At 42.4% G+C, this 22,838-nt stretch overlaps 1 protein-coding gene across 6 annotated transcripts in view; it reads right to left on the reverse strand.

Moving 5' to 3' along the window:
• The window catches only part of LOC132887063 (lethal(3)malignant brain tumor-like protein 4), a 156,608-nt gene that overhangs the window by 62,508 nt on the left and 71,262 nt on the right, over positions 1 to 22,838 (reverse strand). For 4 of the 6 annotated variants that reach the window (XM_060922396.1, XM_060922397.1, XM_060922398.1 and 1 more), the window contains 4 exons: positions 22,329 to 22,440; positions 9,677 to 9,859; positions 7,566 to 7,658; positions 2,217 to 2,366 (listed from right to left, as the gene is read on the reverse strand). In XM_060922396.1, the coding sequence (XP_060778379.1) occupies positions 2,217 to 2,366; positions 7,566 to 7,658; positions 9,677 to 9,859; positions 22,329 to 22,440 (538 nt within the window). The remainder of the gene's footprint in view (positions 1 to 2,216; positions 2,367 to 7,565; positions 7,659 to 9,676; positions 9,860 to 22,328; positions 22,441 to 22,838) is intronic. The other 2 variants (XM_060922400.1, XM_060922399.1) reach the window with 1 other exon arrangement.

Here is a 22,838-nt window from a genome sequence, read left to right on the forward strand (position 1 = left end):
AAATCCCGTGTACTTCTACACAACCAATTACCCACCTCTGGCTCAGTTAAGATCAGTGAATAATAACCTCAACTTCATCTCTTATTATTCACCAATATTCACTTCACCTTCTGCAAATAATTGTTAAATATAATGAAAGCGCCCCAAAAATAGACCTGCAATTAAAGAAAATTAGATACACTATTAAAAGTGATTATATGTTGGATATCCCATCATGCTAGTCATGAACTCTCCCTTGCTCCGTGCTGAAGATCTCATGCAGCTGAATGCCTACTTCCGGGTTTGCAGCGCTGAACTGCACAGCGAGACTCCAGTTTCCAGGATGCACTGCAGGTCCACGCGCACACCTGCTAGTTACATGCAGCTGTTCCACACTCCGACTGATTACAGACGCCGTACACAAGGACCTTCACCAACGCACTAAAAATGCGAAGTATTAGCTCAGGTCTTGCGCAAATTACAGCGCATTACCAAGCCTGTGTGTTTGTGTGTGTTGTGGTTTTTAACAGCCTCATTCCCTAGTTTTTGTATCCTGGTTTGTCCTGTTTATGTCAGTCATCCCCTGACCCTTGCTCGTTTTGGTTTCCTGCTTTCTAATAAATCCTTTTCCTGCACTTACACCCTGCCCTTTCATGACAATGCTAGATCATAACGAAGCAAAATCATGGAAGTGAAAAACTGCTAAAAGTAACTGGCACAGAACTTATGCTGGGATCAGACTCCGCAAATTCAGCCCGATTTTGACGTGACCGACAAACTTCTGGCATCAGGCCAAATATGAACGTTGGGGACGATGATCAAGCCTTGTAGTGCGACAATCAAAGAACAGCAATGTGGGTTCTGGGATGCCCCATGACACCCCGATGAAAAATCTAGTATAATTGTTTGTATTTTCTCACCAAGTTGGACAACTTCTACAACGTGTTCCTTGAGAGCCATGATTGACAATTTCTTGACCCTCCTCCCAAACACCACACAAGAACATGGATGATTGGTTGGGGTCAAACTTGTGTTACCAGTCTCCTGACCAAGACATGGCAAAAATTTATGGCACCATGTCTGCCTAATCTGACACTGGGGCCACTGTGAAAGACAAAAATATCATGCTGCCCAATCCCAGCACTAGAGGCAAAGATGGACAAAGAGTGTCTATCTAGGGAAACTTTCTGGATATTTTTTTTTTTTTTTTTTAATTTGAAGGCTAGTAAATATGCAGCTCTAATTGAGGAATTTTCCCCTCCTTTAATGATGTACTTTAACACCATTGTTTATTCTAGTTGTCTTCATGGCATATTGCCTCATTTCCACACCATGTTGCTACCCATATCCACCCTTAAGAAGATTCTACTGTAACCAACGTTTTTGATAGTCCAAACGTCATATTGCCACACCTTCTGTATTGGTATAAATTTGTAGAGTTCAACACCATGAAGGATTGGTATAAGCTGTAGTGTTGGATTTTTTTTCCTTTTTTTTGGGGGGGGGGGGGGGGGGGGGGACAATTTTAGATTTAGATTCCATAAGGAGTCCCTCAGACTGAATGGTTTAGTAGGGAACAGGTGCTAATTTGTTGCTAATCCAATGTATTAGATTCTATAAAAATTGTCAAAACGAACAAACATTGACTTGATGCTCAGTAAATGCTTTATCCCAATCAGGGTCATGATGGATCCATAGGCTATCTTGGGAAAACCAGGCATGAGGAGGAAATACACCCAAGAAACCCCCCCTCCACACACACACACTTTAGAGTAGCCAATCCACCTAAAGACACCTTTTTGGGTGGTGGGAGGAAGCCAGAGAACCTGGCAGAACCCCACAAGAGCAAGAGGACAACCTGGGAAACACCATATGGTAACCTACTGTGCTGCACCAGAACATTCCAATGTTGTCAAATGCATCACTTCTCCCTACTGCACTTATTTGTTGTGGTTGATTGTGACACAATAACTATTGTTAAAAAAAAAAAAAAAAAAAAAGACAAACTCCATTACACCTGAAGCATGGTCATGTTCCGTCTCAAAGTGCTCAAATTTTTTTAAAAATAAATAAATTGTCTTGGGTTACATAGTGTTTCATCATGTCAGCTTGATCTCATAAGACTTAGTTGAATTATCTAACCTCAGACAAAGTCCCTGCAGGGTCTGATATGCACTCGTTTGTGAGCATTATAATGCCATAAAAGCAACATAATGATATGTTGGACTCCGCTTTACCTGGTGGTCAAACGGTTACGCTTCCCCAGTGGTGAGTATGCCTTCTGTCCCTGAGATGAAGGTTCCTCCTTGTATTCTCTCTTTATTGTAGCATGGCCTGGGGGCCGACCACGAGGACGAGGTGCTGTATCACAGCCGGACAGCTCTTCCCTGAGAGAGTGTGAGTGAGGAAAATGGGGACAAATCAGAACCCACCCGACAAGAAAGGCTTTGAGAACAGCTGTCCAAAGTAATCAGAATACTAGAAGATCGATAAAAAGGTATAGGGAACGTGGGAGAGGATTTGCCCAAGAACAATTTGCATTTAGATTGGAGTGGAGGATTAAGACCTCTCCTGGCACTGGCTGCACCCAGTACTCTTTTTAAAAGATAATGAGAACAGTTTGATGATAGATGAGGCATAAAAAGATCATAGGTCTCCTAGAGCAGAACGGACATCGCCCATCAAAAAAAAAAAAAAGTTTGTGGATATATCTTACAGGTAATATTTGATCAATGATCTACCAAGACACAAAGCTGCATGAGAAATATTTGGAATATGGAGAACAGCACTTTTTTTTCGGCATTTTTACAAGGGGGCAGCACGCTGGTGTAGTGGTTAGCGCTGTCACCTCACAGCAAGAAGGTCCGGGTTCAAGCCCCGTGGCCGGCGAGGGCCTTTCTGTGCAGAGTTTGCATGTTCTCCCCGTGGGTTTCCTCCGGGTGCTCCGGTTTCCCCCACAGTCCAAAGACATGCAGGTTAGGTTAACTGGTGACTCCAAATTGACCGTAGGTGTGAATGCGAATGGTTGTCTGTGCCTGTGTCAGCCCTGTGATGACCTGGCGACTTGTCCAGGGTGTACCCCGCCTTTCGCCCGTAGTCAGCTGGGATAGGCTCCAGCTTGCCTATGACCCTGTAGAACAGGATAAAACGGCTACAGATAATGAGAATGAGATTTCTACAGGGGAGACGACTAATTTTACACCTCTGTTTCCTGTGAATAATGTCTTAGGCTCTACCTAAACTTGTCCATTTATTCAATCCATCGTTTGATGTGCACCTTCTGTAGAGATGACCTTTACTACACAATTGAGTGATAACTCAAGATTTAATAAAGGTTTTCTAAACATCTCATTCTCATTATCTGTAGCCGCTTTATCCTGTTCTACAGGGTCGCAGGCAAGCTGGAGCCTATCCCAGCTGACTACGGGCGAAAGGTGGGGTACATCCTGGACAATTCGCCAGGTCATCACAGGGCTGACACATAGACACAGACAACCATTCACACTCACATTCACACCTACGCTCAATTTAGAGCCACCAGTTAACCTAACCTGCATGTCTTTGGACTGTGGGGGAAACCGGAGCACCCGGAGGAAACCCACGCGGACACGGGGAGAACATGCAAACTCTGCACAGAAAGGCCCTCGCCGGCCACAGGGCTCGAACCCGGACCTTCTTGCTGTGAGGCGACCACGCTAACCACTACACCACCGTGCCGCCCGTTTTCTAAACATAAAACTTCTAAACAAAGCTTCATTAAAGTATGCCTTAGACAGAGGAGTTTTTTGATACACTATACAGCAGTTCTGCAAGTAGGCATATCAGGTGAAAATTCAAATTCAATCCAAATTGCTTGAAACTGCTCACTGAACTCAGAATTGAATGCTAAACATCCTTTTTTTTTTTTTTTAAACAGAATTAAAAAATGTTTATCCATTCTTGATATAATTACCAAACAAACATTGAAGAAACAGCTTAATTTTTAGAAAGCTGACATAATACATTAGGATAACATGGTCCAAAATGGGCCTCATTAACAAATGAGATCAAATGTTCTCTTAACTATTTTTCCAAGATATTTACATGGAAATTGGCAGGCACATAGATGTTTGTATACGGAATACAAAAGTTGGAAAAATTAGTAAAAACCAAATTATGCAAATTTAGTACTTTGCTAATTAGGTAAAAACATTAAAATCTGTACACTTCTTCAAAGTTTCACCAAATGGCTTCATTTGTGCAATATAAAGCTGAGTTTAACTCATTTATACATCACAAAGAAGGAGAAAACAATGCTAACTATAAAATGTGCATCAATAGTGAATGTCATTCACTTCTACCATTCTCTATCAAAAAGAAAGAAAATATTTCTAAATACCCTCTTTGTACTCTGTAGGCCTCTGTATTTCTAAGTAAGGCATACTAGTGTTAATATGAAAAGAACGCAAATTTCGATTAATTTTTTCAAGTCGAACAGCTTTCAAAGCTAATCTCGAAAAAAAACCGTGAGAGCCACATCCAAACAATTCCAATTAATTGAACTGAAATTGACATTCGTGTTTGACTTCCAGTTTTTAAAACATCACTGACCACTAAGCTGTCAATATTTTGATCAAAACTGCAGTTATATTCTAAAAAGGAGTTATTTACATGAAATCCGTTTGATTTGGAAGAAATAAGTAGGCAAAGCTATGAAAACTCAATTCAAAGTCTCCCATGAAGCACATCATCAAAACTAGATATTGTTTGCTGAATACTTCAGAAACCATGAGAACTCCAGAACATCCCTATAGAGGGCTACCGCATGACGTCACCGCGCCGCGAGATTTTGTTAGGCGCCATATTGGAAGACCAAGTACATGCACTCACAATATAAAACAAAGTACGAGCGAGAGTAAAGTGACATGATGGATGATAATTCTGGTTATGCGAGTACATTACCAGCTGCAGAAAGGGCACGGTATGTGGAGAAACTGGCTGTGATTGATGGGTTTGACCCATATGATAAGACTCGGGGCAAGGGAGAATGGAAACATAAGGAGGACCGGACACCAATTCTGCCATCTGTTTGCTACCCAGACATTGTAAACTATTTGTTGTTTACACCCAGTGCCTACACTGCCGATGACTTGAAGGCCTACAGGCGTACAATTATGTTGTTAGTGGCTTGGTTCGTGATATTACAGCTGTTAAGAATAACCTACACATAGTTATGGTCAAGGTAATCTTGTTGATATTTCTCTTTTAATAATATACATCTTTTCAGTTGAAAAATTAATACTGTGTGTTACTATTAAGGTATCCATAATTTAGGTTAATTTATCCAAATTATACATATGTATTTATGATATATGCCTACACAACAACTATGCTTTATTTATATAATAAGAGGGAGAGCAAGCCCCAAACCATCCTAAATTATTATTATTATTATTAAATTGTAGAAGTCTGGGAGGCTTGCTCCTCATACAGTTATCGACTTGAGGCCAATTTAGCACGTTTTAAATCTGAATTTCTTGTGTTTGCTTACCTCAAAGTGTCCGCAGATCATGCACAGACTTATCCATTATATCCACAGTTTTTTGCCAAGTCTCACACAGGTTTCTTTCAAGTCTACTGTTGGGCCAATAAATCAAACAGCTCAGATTTGTTTGTTTAAGTCGTTTGCCACTCCACTTTATTCTCGTGGGTTCACATACCGCTGCCGTTATTTCCCCCTAATCACGAGTTTGTTGGTCTTCCAAAATGGCGCAGGGTCTGTTTACTCCCGGTTTCGGGTGACGTCAGTGAAATCCCTCTATAGGGGTTATCTGATTGATATCCATGAGCAATACAGGCAGAAAACCGTCACAAGAGAGGAAGCGCACGCAGGCGCCTGATCACTTTCCCATGACTCAAAAAGCACCGGCAGTTTCCCCACATCCTGCGAGCAGAGTGTGTGCTCCGTTGTACCAACTTCAACCTGCTGTTACTCCCAAAGTACTGAACAGATCTTGAGATAAATTTCTTTAGAAAGCAGAAATAAGATTGTTAATGAACGATGGTATTCACGATAGAAAATATTCAAGAGCTAAGCAGTGACAGATTTGGAAACTTAGAGGAGCGCCTGCATGCATCATTTTCACAGCACGGCCAGCGAGTGTGCGATATGCCTACTGCAAGTCGTTCGAGATAAGGGCAGCTGCCAAACACAATAAATGTAAATGCACAGCGTCTCATGCACAAGGTGATAATGGCCAGTGAAGTTACAGTCCTGATTCCCGCAGAGCTCACGAACGAAAATATTTAGATTAGCTTTTTATGACTAATATTCAAGCTGCTGTGGCAGAATAAAGAGAAAAAAAACACTGAGGCCATAGACAGCCCACAACGCGCACACACTGATGCATTACTTGGCAAGTACCACTGATGTGGCTTTATCTTCTCTGGTCAAATCACCACTCCTTGTCTTTGTACACAAAACATCTACACTGAACAAAAATATAAACGCAGCGGTCCATATTTTATGAAATACAAATGTTCAGATAGAAATTCATTTTCATTTTTATGTGCCCGAGCCCAGTCCAGACGAGAACGTCGTCGCCCAGCAGTCAGGTCCAATCCTCGATGAGGTCTACGTGCATGGAGGCCAGCTTCTCGGAGTCGGTTTCTCACAGTTTGACTGCTGACCCTGCAATTGCGTCTCCCCATGGTCTCATCTGCGGTCCGTGTTGCAGTCCGGCACCGATCACGCAGGTGGGTCAGACGGATATGCCGGTCTTGTGCTGGAGTGGTGACACGTGGCCTGCGTGCATGTGGCATGTTGTCTGTGGTGCCATGCTGCTGAAACCGTCGTCGGAGGCGGACTATCGTGGAATAGCACCCCCAATTGACGCCCTACAGCTCTGATGGACATTCCAGCCTGCAGCATGCCAATGGCTCGTTCCCGGTTGATTCTGGTCATCTGTGGCATCTTGACATTTGAACATTTTTGTCATTTTAGGGTGGCCTTTTATTGGCCCCACATAAAGGATGGTCATGACATGCATTACTCAGTGAAATTTTTGTCTGCAATGGTCACACCCGACTGGATCATGGATTATCTCAAGTCTGGGCACTGCTCAGAACTTGAGTAGAGGGACATTTTTTTTTTTTTTTCAAAAAATGTTTACTGGTATGCTATACTATCATTTGATGTGGGCAGAAAAAAAAAATCAGTATCGGATGTACAAAAAATCTTTAGGTGCTGCGTTTATATTTTTGGTTCAGTGTACATGAAAAGATGGGGGTCACATTCAGGATATTAAAAATTCAAACTTCTGCCTGAGCAGAAGGAGAAAAGAGCTGCTTTCCACATTAAAATGAGCTAAAACTAAAAGAACTCCCAGTACAGCACTAACATTTCTTATAACAAGCTCCCTGAACCACTTGGCCCATGTCCACAGACTTGCTCTTAGTAGGGCAAAAAAAAAAAAAAAAAAATGCAATTTCATACAATCTCTCTGAAGATACATAAACCAGCTCAGTAATGCTGATGTGGCATTTATGCCAATGCAACCCCCATGTCTTTGTGTTTCTATGACAAGCAAGAAATGTAATTTCAGCACCTCCAAGCCTTCTGCTGGGAATAAACATGATGCTCAGCCTGTCCGCTCGCTGCTAGGATGATTTCACCATGAAGCTGTTTCAGAGCCTGAAACCTAAATGTGAATTTAGTCATGAAAAATAGCGTAGTCTTAAAACCTGGTCATTGCCCATTTACTTGAGATTTCACATGGAATGAACGGTTAATGAAAAGCAACTTAGTCCTACACGTTTGATGCAGAACATCTTGTGTAATAAGGAAACCATCCACTACCCTTCTGTTTAAAATCACTGAGGAAATGGACACCGTGTGAATTTCACTTTCAGTTACTTGCACCAAAATGTGGGCCATCACTATTTTATAAAAACTACTTGCTTTTCTAAAAGTAGTACGGCAGAAAAACATGCGATAAAACACATCACAATCAAATATTCCCAAACTCTAAAGACCAAACACCACAAAATGCATATAATACCAGTCAAAAGTTTGGACACCCCTAATTCAATGGATTTATCAGCATGGGGGCTGGGGGTGGGGGGTGTCACTTCAGGTCTTAAAGTAATCATGGATGTCGTGTCTCTTTACTTAATTGAGTGTTTTTGACGTAATATTGGATGAAGCCATGGCACCTAACCCCCAACTGCTCCCCAAGCTGCTTTGGGTACATGTTGTATATTGCTCTGGATAAGAACATCTGCTAAATGCTTGTAGTGTACTACAGTTGCGGAATCTGGCAGCACAGTGGTTAGCACCGTCGCCTCACAGCAAGGTGGTTCTGGGTTTGAGCTCAGCAGCCGACGGGGGCCTTTCTATGTGGAGTTTGCATATTCTCCCCGTGTCTGTGTGGGTTTCCCCCCCACAGTCCAAAGACATGCAGTTAGGTTAACATGGGGCAGCCTTGGGCTGAAGTGCCCAAGAGCAGCTTTGCTCTTCTATGATGAACTAAAATTTCGTTGTACATTTGCGTAGTGACAAAGGCATTCTATTTACTCTATTATTTACTGTTTGATCTCAAACACATTAAGGCGGCAAGAAATTGCACTAATTAACTTTTGACGAGGCAAACCTGTTGATCGAAACGCATTCCAGGTGACTACCTTATGAAGCTGGTTAAGATAATGCCAAGTGTGCAAAGCATCAAGGTAAACTGTGGCTACTTTGAAGAATCTAAAAACACTCAGGTGGTGTTTACATTAGACCGTATCCGTATCGTTTTCGTTGCAGATGCACTGTCCGTGCACATTAAAACGCCGGGAAACGACTCCACAGGCGGAACGACTTGAATCCGCCAGGGCCCACGTATTCAACCCAGTACGCATCTGATCCGGTGCTGTGTAAACATTGAGGAACGAGGATACGCAGTGCTGAGCTCTAGCTGACGTCGTCATTGGACAACGTCACTGTGACATCCACCTTCCTGATTCGCTGGCGTTGGTCATGCCACGTTAGTCATGTAAATGAGCAATACAGGAAGTGTGTTGAGGAAGTCATTAAGTGAATGAGCAATACAGGAAGTGTGTTGGTTACCGTAGCACTAAATAGTCTTGTTGTAATCGCAAAAAACGGCCGTTCTGCGAGGTGAAGAGTGTACCGAACACTGTTAGATCCTTCTAGCATAAACACAAAGGCCATACACGGTGTAAAAAAGGCGTCATTGTAGTACCAGTACCGCCGATAACAGACTGGCATACTTCATTTTTTACAACGACATCCTTCCACTTGCAAGTGGTGAGTGACTTGCGCATGCCCAATATGCACTGGGATCATGTGACGTGCCGTCTAATTCGTCACGTGATTAGCGTATCCGTGTATTGGCGTTGCTGTGTGCACAGGGAACAGTTTTGTTGCGGGCACAGAAATTGTGTGTGTGTACGCGAATCGTTTTAAAAACGTTAATCTGATGATCCGCTGATTCGAAATAATGTAAACAGGGCCTCAGACTTGTTTACCACAAACTCCATACAAGTCGCATGTTATTTCATAATTTTGATGTCTTCAGTATTGTTCTACAATGCAGAAAATAGCAAAAAAAAAAAAAAATACAGAAAAACCTATGAATTACTAAGTGTCCAAGCTTTCGGTAAATCTAAGAAACAAACAAGAAGCACACAAATTAGTGCAGATCATCCCAACCTGCTCTCCTCATGGCCATCTTTGTCGTTCACCTCTTCCTCCTCCTCTTGCTCAGCACACAGCCTCTTGGTTTTCTGCACAAAATGCACCGGGACGAAGGTGATTTGTTTTTCACCACCGAGCCGATCAGGCAGCACTACCTCTTTCTTCATGTTGATGTCTGAGTAGGGACAGCCGAAGGCACTAAAAGGACAAGAAATAGTAGCCATATAAGAGCAGAGCAAAAAAAGTTTTTAAAAGTAAACAATTTACGGTATAAAGATGTTTTGTGCTACAGATGTACAGTACTTCAGCATTCCAATGCTCAGAAAATCAACATCTCCCATGAAGTGCACATAGACAGGTCTTCAGTGAAAGCTGCATTTTATACCGTACAGACAAGAACATGTGCGCTAAAAACAAAAAAAGGTACAATAGTGTTGCCTGGATCTAAAATACTGATCATAAAAAGTACCTTGAACATCACTATAAATGCTTATTGTTCATATTTAATGAATGCACACGAGTTTCTATCATATTTTTTTTCTTTTGTTGCATCGCACACAGTCACTCTAGTGTGCGCTGGTGCTATAAATTAACCGAGAAAAGGATCATTTTTCATTCAGCTTGCACCTGGCGCACCAGCTGGTTACTTCCCACCTCATCGTAGAGGGCCCTGTTCCCCGCACTGCTCCAATACCGAAAACATCAGAAGCATACAGCACCTTCAGTCATGAAACTGAACGATTAAACAAAATTGTTCTTCCCCTCAGGTACAGATTCAAAACAAAACACTTTCTTGCTTTTTTTTTTTTGTGAAGCTCAAAATAAAAACATATTGAAAAACAACCCAAGAACCATTTTCAATATACCACTTGTGCAATGATTTGTCTTACTGCTCAAGAAAACACAAGTGCTCCGAGAGCACAATATCCCCAGCCGGCAACTGTGCCATAACTCTGGTAAAATGTGTGACTGAATTGAAGGAAATTGCAATACGTGCGTTATCGACATATAACAAAGAATCCTGTCAAGTTTTGTGAAATCCCTCCAAAAATTGAGAGGAGTTGTCCCTGGATGTCCCTTCCAGGGACAGACGACATCACCACAATGCCCCTTTGGGTCTTTCGGCCAAGTGGGGGACAATAAAAATTGGGAGGGAAGCTGATTTCAGAAAGCAAGCACACCTTGATGAAACTGCCAAAGTGTGTTAATCATCAGGGGCATAACTCTGGTAAAAATTTGCCCAAATTAAAACAATTTCAGTATGCGTATAACCAGGGCTGGAGTGGGCCCTGTTTTCAGTCCGGGAGTTTAATTCACATTCACGGGGCTCCACTTAAAATTGGATGGTGTGTGGCCGCGTGTCTAATCCGCATATACATTTATGTGTCACCAACATGTCCCAAAGTTCCTTAGTGAAAATATTTGAAAACACATCCAAAGGACATGCATCTTCAGAAATCGGCATCTTCGGCCCGGGTGTGGGAATGAACTTTTACGTCGGGGGCGAAATCCAGCTGACTGCCACTCCAAATAGCAAAGCAGCGAGTATGGCTGATTGTTTCGCGTTATTTAAGACGAATTACACAACACATTTTTAATCACATAGTCTTAAAATAACGAAAGCACCCATCTTGCGTGCATTTGAACCAATGCTTGTGCATTACATGCCGCATACGCCTCGAAAATAATGGCAAATCAACAATGCTGGGTCCTCAGCAACCGGCAGATAAAGCGTGAGGGCGCATTAGGCAACTCAAAAATGGTTAAATGAAATGTAGGCTAAAGCAAGGTGTTCGATTCTGCTTAGAATATTGGCATACGCATACACCTCTTCTAAGTTATATATTTAACAACAATTATTTAACATCAAATATGACTTCTAGGCCTATGTGTTCATAACCACAATGTGCGCACGCCTGTGGAAATGCATGGTGTGACAGCGAGATGAAATAGGCTGGATGAGGAAATAACACACAACAGCACATTTGGGACCTGTTCATCTAAAATTGTTAATAACTGGGATGTAAAGCAATGTCCGGTTCTTCTTAGAATTAAGACATACACCACATCTATACCGTGTAAATTTCGAGATTTCACATGACATCAAAAAGCTGAATTGACATCGCAAACTATCGACACATTATAGGCCTAGCATAGACTGATAAAATCGACAAACAGGGTTATCATACTCCATATCTTTCGTAACCCACCAGCTGGTCTTGAGAACATATCTGTCAATTTGGCACATTTTGCTGCCACCTCCTTCCTTTTTTTAAGCTTCGCCCTTTCGGTTCCACCTGGCCTCTTTCTGCCCTCCATCACTGACGCGCGCTGTTTCGCGCCAATGTTGTTTAAGTTCCCGCAATACAGAGGAGGAGTCTTGGACCAAACCAACTGCAATAGAGGGGAGGGGAGAATTTCCTTATTTGGTAGCGCCTATTTAATCTGCTGCGATGCTGTCGGCGTCTGGGCTGCCATGTGAAAATGCAGAGTGCAGTTGAATTGATGATTAATGCAAGAATAAGATCAGTGACCAAAATTAGTGAAAATTATTTTCCCCATGCTCCAAGCAGGCCACCATTGATGGCTTGGGCCAGGGATGGTCCCGGCTAAATATAGGGCCACCCCGGCATTGCGTATAACTGTCAAAGCCTTTCGCTAAGTTTCGTGAAATTCCTCCACAAATTGTGAGAGGAGTTGATTTCAGAAGAACCTACATGCTCATGAAATTGTCCAAGTTATTTAAATCAAGGGTCAAAACTCAGGTAAAATTTTCACAAACGAAATTAAAATCGCAATATGCGTAGTACAGTCATAAAACAAGGCCTTTTGGCAAGCTTCAAGAAATTCGTCCAAAAATTGAGAGAGGAGTTAATGTCAGAAGGCAAGCACACTTCATGAAATCGTGACAGTGCAAGTTTGTTAATCAAGGGCCACAACTCTGGTAAAATGTGACAGAATTGAACAAAATACGCATGCTACCGACAATGCCTTTTGCCAAGTCTCGTGAAATTCCTCCACAAATTGAGAGAGGAGCTGATATCAGAAGGAAGACACACTCATGAAATTGTCAAAGTATAAATTTCGTTAAATCAAGGGCTGTAACTCTGGTAAAATGGGACCCAATTTAACGAAGTTACAATATATGCATACTACTGACATAGAACAATGCGATGTCAAGTTTCGCAAAATTCCTCCAAAAATTGAGAGGGGAGTTGATTTCAGAAGGTGAGCACCCTTCCCGGGACAGACAGGCATACTACGCCACGACAATCCCCCTTTGGACCTTTTGGACAGTGGGGATTAATTTTTATTAAAAATAAAAATGTAACAAAAAAAACCCCGTGCCTCGCCATGAATTTTTTTTTGGGGGGGGGGGGGGGGGGGGGGGGGTGTCCCACACTAATTCAGCTGGACTGCCTTTAGCTTTGATTATGGTGCACATTTGCCGTGGCAGTATTTCAACAATCTTATGCAAGGTCAAATTTATTTCCATCCAGAGGTGCCTTCATTCCCCCGAGACCTTGTCTTGACGTTTGGAGAGTCAAACTACACCAAGTCTTCTCCAGCTCATCCCAAAGACTTTCAATAGGGTGAAGTCCAGGACTCTGTGGTGGCCAATTCACATGTGAAACTTCATGCTTCCTGAACCATTTTCACAATCTGAGCCCGATGTTCATCCTAGAATATACCCAAGTCCTCAGGGAAGGCTGGGGGGGGGGGGGGGGGGGGGGGGGGGGGGTGTCCATTGATGGTATAGTCTGGTCATTCAGTACATTCAGGTCGTCAGCAGACTTGGGTTTTATTGCCACATAACCAGTGTTGGGCACGTTACTTTCAAAAAGTAATTATAGTTACTAGTTACTTTTCCCAAAAAGTAACGGAGTTAGTAACGGAGTTACTTTGTCATAAAAGTAACTAATTACCAAGGAAAGTAATTATTCCGTTACATTTTGTGTCCCCCCCCCCCCCAAAAAAAACAAACAAATTCAATTAGTGTAATCATAATAAAAGTGAATGTTAAATGTGTTTAATGACCAAAATGGACAATTAACAGAACCAGTTAGTAATGTTATCTACACTATATTAATATTTTTGTGGGACAATGTGAGATAAGACATCTATCAAATGTAATATATTTTTGTAGTTATTAAAATTGTTACTAATTACTGGCCACTGACGAGGACAAACGCTTTGTTCCTCGACATAATGTGCACTGCACGTAGACATTTTTGCCTTTTATTTCAAGTAATGAAAAGTAATGTCTGTATTTCCAGTGTGAAAGCGCAGTGCTGGGCTGACCGCTCGCCATCGCTGCGTCTTCTGATTGAAAGAGTGCGCAGTAGTGTAGTAGGCGTGGCCTGCCTACGTATGTTGTCCAAATCTACTCTGATTGGCTGACTATGCCGTTGTCTCGCGTCTCCCCGCCCCACACTAAAGCAGAGGAAAGAAAGGCTGAACGAGCAGCGTGCCAGATGAGAACAGCTTTAATAAAGTAACGCAGAGCATTTTATTGTAAGTAACGGGAACGGCGTTATAACGATGTAAAAAGTAATTAGTTAGATTACTCGTTACTAAAAAAAGTAACGCCGTTAGTAACGCCGTTTATTTCTAACGCCGTTATTCCCATCACTGCACATAACATTGCCAAATCTTGACCTGTCAAACTGAAGCCACCCCAGATCAAAACGCTGTACTATGCATGCACTTTCCCTTCTTACTCCAGATCCATAGAAAAAGTTCATGTGGTCAGAGTCAAAAATTTACCTTATTCCAGAGCAACAGGTACAACAGAGTCCAATTTTTAATGCTTCCTAGCAAATTGAAGCCTTTTCTTCTGATTAGCCCCACTAACAAGTGGCTTCCTTATGCCCACATAGCCATTTAGTCCCAATTCTGTTCAATAAAGTTCATTGTGCATGTGAAAACACGCTTATCCTCACTATTAAACACAGCCCGAGTTCTACTGTCGATTTATTATGATTTGAATTCACCAAGCATTTATGTGATATCTGATCATGGTCAGTCAAGTTTTTTCTGACCATATTTTTTTCTGCAAAGTTGACAGTTTGCCACTATTCTTCCAGGTTTTAATAGTGCGTTGGACAGTGCTTAACCCAGTCATTTCAGCAATCTCTTTAGTCATTTTATTTACTTGATACAGGCCAATAATTTGACCCTTCTGAAAACACAGTAACATCTTTACCAGCTAAAACAGCATCATTTTCAAGTTAATGTATGTATGAACCAATTATGGTGGGAGTTTAAGCACATAAGGAAGAGAGTTTGTGTAACTCAGCTGTAGCTACATACAAGGTTTTTATTGCATTTTGGGACACAAATGGCTCAAACAATATCTGATTTTGAAAGCATCTCATTTCAAATCCTATGCTCTCCATTTCATCCATGAAATAACTTGTAATTCTCCTTGTATATCTTTTTTTTTTAAGTCACGATCATAGTAACTTGACGTATGATCCTGGGGACGGTGTACATGCTTGTAGAATCACAGAAAACAACAGCTTCTCTCAGAATACACCTCACCAACAACTTAACATATGTGCACTTCTCCAAATCATTCATGTGGCAGCAGTACAATGCAGATCAAGAGCCTCACTCAATTTTCACATCAGAATTGGTTAAAAATGTGATCCCAGTGACTTTGACCATGACATGGTTTTGGTGCTAGTGTTGAGTATTTCAGAAATTGCTGATCACCTCTGTTTTAACATCGATCTCTAGCATTTACACACAAAAAAGGGGGGACATCCAGCAAGTGACCGTTCTGTTGGTAGAAACACCATATTGGGGGGGGGGCGGCGGTGTCTGACCTGATGGGAAATGTTACAGTAACTTGAATAACCACACTTGAGAATGAAATGTGGCGTGATCAACAACTCTGATCAGCAACAAGGATTTTGGGGACTCAGTTCGTGGTACCACAGATGGAATTTCACATTACAAAGGGAGATCGACACATTTCAAAGTGAAAAAAAATAACCCATCCATTATCTGTAGCCACTTATCCTGTGCAGGGTCGTGGGCAAGCTGGAGCCTATCCCAGCTGACTATGGGCAAGAGGCAGGGTACACCCTGGACAAGTCACCAGATCATTGCAGGGCTGACACAGAGACCAACAGCCATTCACACCTACGGTCAATTTAGAGCCTCCAATTAGCCTAACCTGCAAGTCTTTGGATTGCAGGGGAAACCGGAACACCCGGAGGAAACATGCAGACACTAGAACATGCAAACTCCACACAGAAAGGCCCCCCACCCATCGGGCTCCAACCCAGAACCTTCTTGCTGTGAGGTGACCGTGCCAACCACACCACCACCGTGCCGCCCCATGAAAAAACTAGTACACATTTGTAGATCTCAGTGCAGCCTTTGACCATGTGGACCATAACTGGCTCTTCAAATCAATATACCAACGAGTACCCCCCGGAGGCAGATGCTACCCTTAAACATCTAGCAGTTCTCCATTCCTACACCGATCACTGCTCTTGCTGAAACACCTGATGACCTATTTGAACTCTTCTTACGAGTGCATCAGGGAGGACCCCAGTCACCACCTTTATTGACCTCATACTGTACATGGACCATGTAATGCTTCAGCAGATAGGAGTTAAAGCGGCAAGTACAACTATGGTGAACAGAAAAGCATCCCAAAGCACACATCGTACCTTGAGGCGGATGAGCTACAGCAGCAGAAAACCACATGAGGTTCCACTCATCAGCAAAGGTCTGGAATCTAAGGCTACAATGGACACATTCATTAAAACTGAAAAGCTTCAACTGTTCAGTTGAGGTGAACCTGTGCCTGTTGTAAAAAGGTTGCCTGGTCTAAAGACTGTTGTGTAAAGATCCCAGATCAACAGTTTCTGAAATGATCAAACCAGCTCCAACATGCCATGGTCAAAGTCGCAGAGATCAGATCCCCCCCCCCCCCATTCTGATGTTTAAAATGTGAACATTACTTGAAGCTTGTGAAGTGTATCCATGTGTCTTCATGTACAGTGTCACTGCCACATGAATGGTTGATTGGATAACTGCATGAATGTGCAGGTCTTCCTAAATAAATGAAGAGCTTTTAAATTAGCACCGTCACCATCCAGGCTGAAGAACAGAGCGAAATTCCTCCTGACACAAAACCAACACTAGCACTCAAGCACACCAAAAGCCTCTTACGTACACTGTATAAACGTCCAATGTCTTTCGATATTGTAGCACAGTTAAATAATCTGTGCTAGTGTGAATAACAGTAGAACAATAGGACCAGAAGGGAGGGAAAGATACGACATGAACAGTTAGAGAACGATAAGAGCATAATTCCTACCAAAAATGCTCTAGAACTCTAGCAATGCACTGTGCACCATGTGCATGTTCTATACATACATCATTTACACTGATCCTTGATCTCTGAATTTCCAAATGCTCATCTTGGACAATTAGACTATTTTTAAAAGCAGAAATAAGAAGAAAAGGAGAGGGTTTTAGGAAGCAGGTAAAAATAGATTAACGTGCGTGGCTGTGAGGAGGCTAAAATTACTGCAGTCAAAAGGGTTGCGCTTCACCGCATGGCACCCTTTTCTACAGTACAGATGGTTTCCAGACAAAAATCAATGCATACTTAAGGAGGTCATACGATATTTTGAAGAGGTTTAAAAGGGCTCCCTGCTGCCTTGTAAAAGACCGGGTGAGCTTTGAGAAGTACGTCATGTTTTAGCGTGCTTTTTTTGGTCGGAACAATTATTTTTGCCTCTCAAACTCTGGCTTCAGTACAGCAAATCTGTCACACAACAGTGCCATCATGTTATCAGTATTTGAACCTCCACTTCTCACTAAGCTGCAATTAACATCATTTTATACACAGACATGGTTAAAATCCTAAGACTGAGGATAAGTCATTGTAAGGGACCTAGACAATTCTGATAACTGAAAAGAATTTAAAAAAAAAATAAAATAAAAGTTTGGCATAAATAGTTAAGAATCTGGGCGGCACGGTGGTGTAGTGGTTAGCGCGGTCACCTCACAGCAAGAAGGTCCGGGTTCGAGCCCCGTGGCCGGCGAGGGCCTTTCTGTGCGGAGTTGGCATGTTCTCCCCGTGGGTTTCCTCCGGGTGCTCCGGTTTCCCCCACAGTCCAAAGACATGCAGGTTAGGTTAACTGGTGACTCTAAATTGACCGTAGGTGTGACCATGAGTGTGAATGGTTGTCTGTGTCTATGTGTCAGCCCTGTGATGACCTGGCGACTTGTCCAGGGTGTACCCCGCCTTTCGCCCGTAGCCAGCTGGGATAGGCTCCAGCTTGCCTGCGACCCTGTAAAACAGGATAAAGTGGCTACAGATAATGAGATGAGACAGTTTCACTTTGGATGGTTAAAAATCAGGCTTGTAGTACTCGAGTCCAGGACTGAGACAAGTCGTGCCTTAATTTTAAGGACTCATGACTCGACTTAAGCACTGATGACTGACGTTAACTGCATTCGGACTCGTAAATTGGAGACGAGGACTTTTTTTTTTTTTTGTAACATGCCGTAATAAGTTTGGCACAAGATATTTATCTCTACATTAATTTTGTACTAATTTCGTGCAAGAATGTCACACCTGCGCACCTTGGCGTGTGCATCAGATAGACTCTCGGGTGCACTACAAGTGGACTCTCGTGCGCACGTGCCGTAAACAACTCGCACCTGCACAGGATTAAGGCACAAATCAGCAAGTCTATATAAAAAGTGAACACACTTTGCGAAGTATTGAGCTGCATTGCTGACACATTACCAAGCTTTATTTCCTTGTTTGGTTTCCTGATCCCAGATTTCCCATTTCTGGTCTTTGATTCTGCTAAGCTTGTTTGTGCCTTGCTCGACCTATTGCCCATTTCACTGTTTACCTGTCTTCACTTGTATTAATTTAAAAAAAAAAAAAAAAAAAAAAAAAAAACTTCTGCACTTACACCTGTCTCCCAATCATCTCTTTCAGAATGTGTCTCACTCCCTAACAAAGAGAATGCACATTCACCTGTTCATAAGTCATGTTCAGGAACAAACTAACATTAAATGGTACTAAAACAGCCACTGTCAAAATGGTACGGTTCTCGGACTCGACTCCGATCAATAGGGGACTCGACTCCAATTTTTAAATTAAATTTTTTTTTTTTTTTTTTAAATGACGGACTTGAACACTGGGGACTTGAGACTGGACTACAACACTAGTCTAGAAGTAACTTACAAAATTTCCAAATCATTGTTCATCTGACTGTCACGGTTTGGGTCTCCCCCCCTTTTCTTTCTCTCTGTAGAACTACACATTACTCCTACTGCTTGGCGAGATGTTGATCCTGACTATTTGCCCTCCAGTCCTGCCTGAGCCATCTTGATGCTCTACTCCTGCTTGGAGGTTCCTTCATCTGAGAATCATTCCCTGCTGAGGATGGCCTGACAAGGATAGCCTAAAGACTGCCGTGAGATTGCTGTGGGTCGTGCCATAGACATCCTGTGACAGCTGTGGATGCTTTCATTTGGATAGCCTGAAGACGGAGCTTAATAAGCAGTTTCTGCTCAGTTCTCATTCAGGGGATAAAACGCACACCTTCACTCGATACGAGTACAAGACAAAATCACAATAAGACAGGCGTATACACAGTCCGTTTAAACAAAAGGTCAATTAACTATCTAGTATAACGTTTCCATTCTTCTTTTTATCCTTTGCTTCTTGTATTTGCTGACTCCTCTCTCATCAACCCTGTCACACGCTTGACAAAATCAGCCGTCTCCTTTCTTTTCAGTTTTCTACCTTTGATTTCCATTGGACGAGTACATCACATTTCAGGGCAGTTTTGCACGCATCTTTATATCCAAGTTGAGGATGTCCAACTGGACGTGTTCCTTGGGATAATTCATCATAAAAGAGGGCGTTAACTGGCCTTTCATTATCCATTCTGGACACGTGGCCGAGCCAGCGCAAGTATGTTCTAACTAGTTGGAACTCCATCTTCGACACCTGCTCTGATGAGAACTTCATTGCTGACAAAGTTGTCCCATTTGATCTTTAAAATCTTTCCAAGATGACGCTGTTGAATTGCGCAGAGTTGCCTGACTTGATTATGGTGCAAAGTCCATGTTTTACTACCATACATGAGTAGCAGCATAATGAGATCACTTGGATACTATAGACTTAAAGGAACAGTCCACCGTACTTCCATAATGAAATATGCTCTTATCTGAATTGAGACGAGTTGCTCCGTACCTCTCCGAGCTTTGCGCGACCTCCCAGTCAGTCAGACGCAGTCAGACGCGCTGTCACTCCTGTTAGCAATGTAGCTAGGCTCAGTATGGCCAACGGTATTTTTTGGGGCTGTAGTTAGATGCGACCAAACTCTTCCGCGTTTTTCCTGTTTACGTAGGTTTATATGACCAGTGATCTGAAACAAGTTCAGTTACACAAATTGAAACGTAGCGATTTTCTATGCTATGGAAAGTCCGCACTATAATGACAGGCGTACTAACACCTTCTGCGCGCTTCGGCAGCGCATTGATACGGAGCTCAGATATCGATGCGCTGCCGAAGCGCGCAGAAGGTGTTAGTACGCCTGTCATTATAGTGAGGACTTTCCATAGCATAGAAAATCGCCACGTTTCAATTTGTGTAACTGAACTTGTTTCAGATCACTGGTCATATAAACCTATGTAAACAGGAAAAACGTGGAAGAGTTTGGTCGCATCTAACTACAGCCCCAAAAAATACCGTTGGCCATACTGAGCCTAGCTACATTGCTAACAGGAGTGACAGCGCGTCTGACTGACTGGGAGGTTGCGCAAAGCTCGGAGAGGTACGGAGCAGCTCGTCTCAATTCAGATAAGAGCATATTTCATTATGGAAGTACGGTGGACTGTTCCTTTAAAGCGAAACCTCTGACAAAATTTAAAAAGATGACCGATGCTCAAACCGAAGACCCGTTCAACACCTTCAGTACTGTTCGACTTTGTACAGTATAAAAGGTGTGGCAGAGTCGAGTAAGGACTCAAATCACACTTCTGGCGTTAACCAAAAGAGGATGGGATGTCTTTTGGGTCCGGTTTCTCTCAAGGCTCCTTCCTTATTTCAGGGATTCCCCCCCCTTTGCCACTGGCTTGAGCTCATTCGGGATCTAAATCCAAATTTCTGAAGCTGCTTTGGGTCCATATTAACAGCACTATATTAAAAAACTGAATTGGAATTGATTTGAATTAAACTGGTTTTAAAAATAAAAATTCAGTTTGGGCTGCTTTTCTAATTCAATTGTACTGGAAATCACTCACATCTACCCCACCATTTTCACCGTCAGATAAATGGATCAGCTAATCCATTTCCAATTAACGGAAAAAGAATGGAAATGCAGACACTGCAAAAACAATACGAAGCAACTCCAAGTACGCCACTAACATGCATGTCAAATTATGTTTCTATTAAAGAACGTTAATTAGTGTCCTATAGGTATAAACAGGAAGGACTAGTTTACAGCAATAATCTCATTAAGAGCCCTTCGCATAAGCAGCCTTCAAGGTGTCCTAATCATTTACGGTAGCTCATCAAAAAGAGATGAAAAACCCATCGTCATGTTCTCCTGGATGTCTTTCCCAACGATGATGAACTCTGCTAAGCATCCTAGTTGTCTGAATACTGTTTTCCCTTTCTACATGTGACTTTTGATGAAAAAGTAAATGCTACTGCGAAGCTTAAATGGTTAGTCTTGGGGCAATCATATGTTAATGTATGCAAATAGAATGCAAATTATTCACTAATGACGCTCAGCTCTATTCAGTAACTGAGAAGAACATTTTCTGCGCATGGATAATAAAACGCTGCATCTCTCATACCCTTTCTAATCAGAAATGGCTCTCTGAAGGACCCCAGCCTCTCTAAGGACGAAGATAAGTATGCATGTTCTACTCCCGACTGATTCCGCTGTGATTACACGGCTGGAAAAAGTGAACAGCAAAGCAGATAAATACATTCCAGACTTTATGGAGGCATTCAGATGAGGGGTGGATGGATCAAAATACAGTAAGGCAGAATGATGCTTAAAACAGCAGATTACAGTTCTTACTACACTTTGTTTCACATCAATCAAAAGGTCGCTTGATATTTCTCCAGGTGACACTATTGATCTGCAAGGGCTGCGAGAGAAAACTGCGGAGGAGTGGCATAGGCATACAGTTGCAGCACAAAGCTGGAGGCTTGACAAGAAACTCGGACAAGATAGAGGACTGTCAGACTACATAAAAGCCTGGGGGATGGAATAAATGCTCTGATCACAGGAAGGATGTGTACGTATAAGTTACAATAACTTGTCGCTTTTCAGTCATGCTAGTTCCTTATCCAGAATTTTTAATGCAGCTGGACTGACAACCTCCTGCTGAGCACTCCTGCTTAAATGCAGGCAGGTTTTAAGCTGAAGATCCTCAGGATAACCCCCCCCTTTTAAACCTGGTTTCCAGATGATCCTACACTCCCCTCTAAAATGCCCTCTGCGTGGATTAAAAGACTTGCATGGCGTGACGGGTGAGCCTTCAGTGCAACAACTCCGTCACGTGCAATCTGGACTGATTTAACAGGAACTGATTCCAGTGCTCGGTTAGAAAAGGTTTTCGGCAACTACAGCTAGGACAAAATGTCATGCCATACCTGTGGTGTCCTGTGTATTTTGCACCCTTGATGTGGCCCACCCCTCTGCAGCCTGGGGTTGGGCACACTCCCTGCGTCATGGAGCTCTTGAGGTCAGAAGGTCCTGCGTTTGCTGTGAAAAGGCAAAAATAAACGCCCAAATAAATTTACGGAAATAGCAGCTTCCAGAAAAGAAAAGGAAAAAAAAGGTTAAGGGGACAGAAAAATGAATAAACCCACCAAACAAAACTATAACCGGGGTGTTTCAGATCAAATGGGCTAGCAGGGCTGAGCCCTGGACTTTCAAACAAACATGGAAAAAATGTCATATTTTGGGCATCCACATCTTATCTGCAGTTAAAGAGGATTATTTGTGATTTTTTTTTGTTAACCGAGTTTAGAAGCAGCACCAGCGACAGAAATGATACAAAGTGAGGCAATAGGATAACTAATGAGCCCAGTGCTGTAGATTCATGCAGCAAAATCAGTGACAGTCGAGTCATAAGACTATACAGCATGAGGCCCCCTCGT

Source organism: Neoarius graeffei, chromosome 5 (assembly GCF_027579695.1).
Source record: "Neoarius graeffei isolate fNeoGra1 chromosome 5, fNeoGra1.pri, whole genome shotgun sequence".
NCBI classification, from domain to species: Eukaryota; Metazoa; Chordata; class Actinopteri; order Siluriformes; family Ariidae; genus Neoarius; species Neoarius graeffei.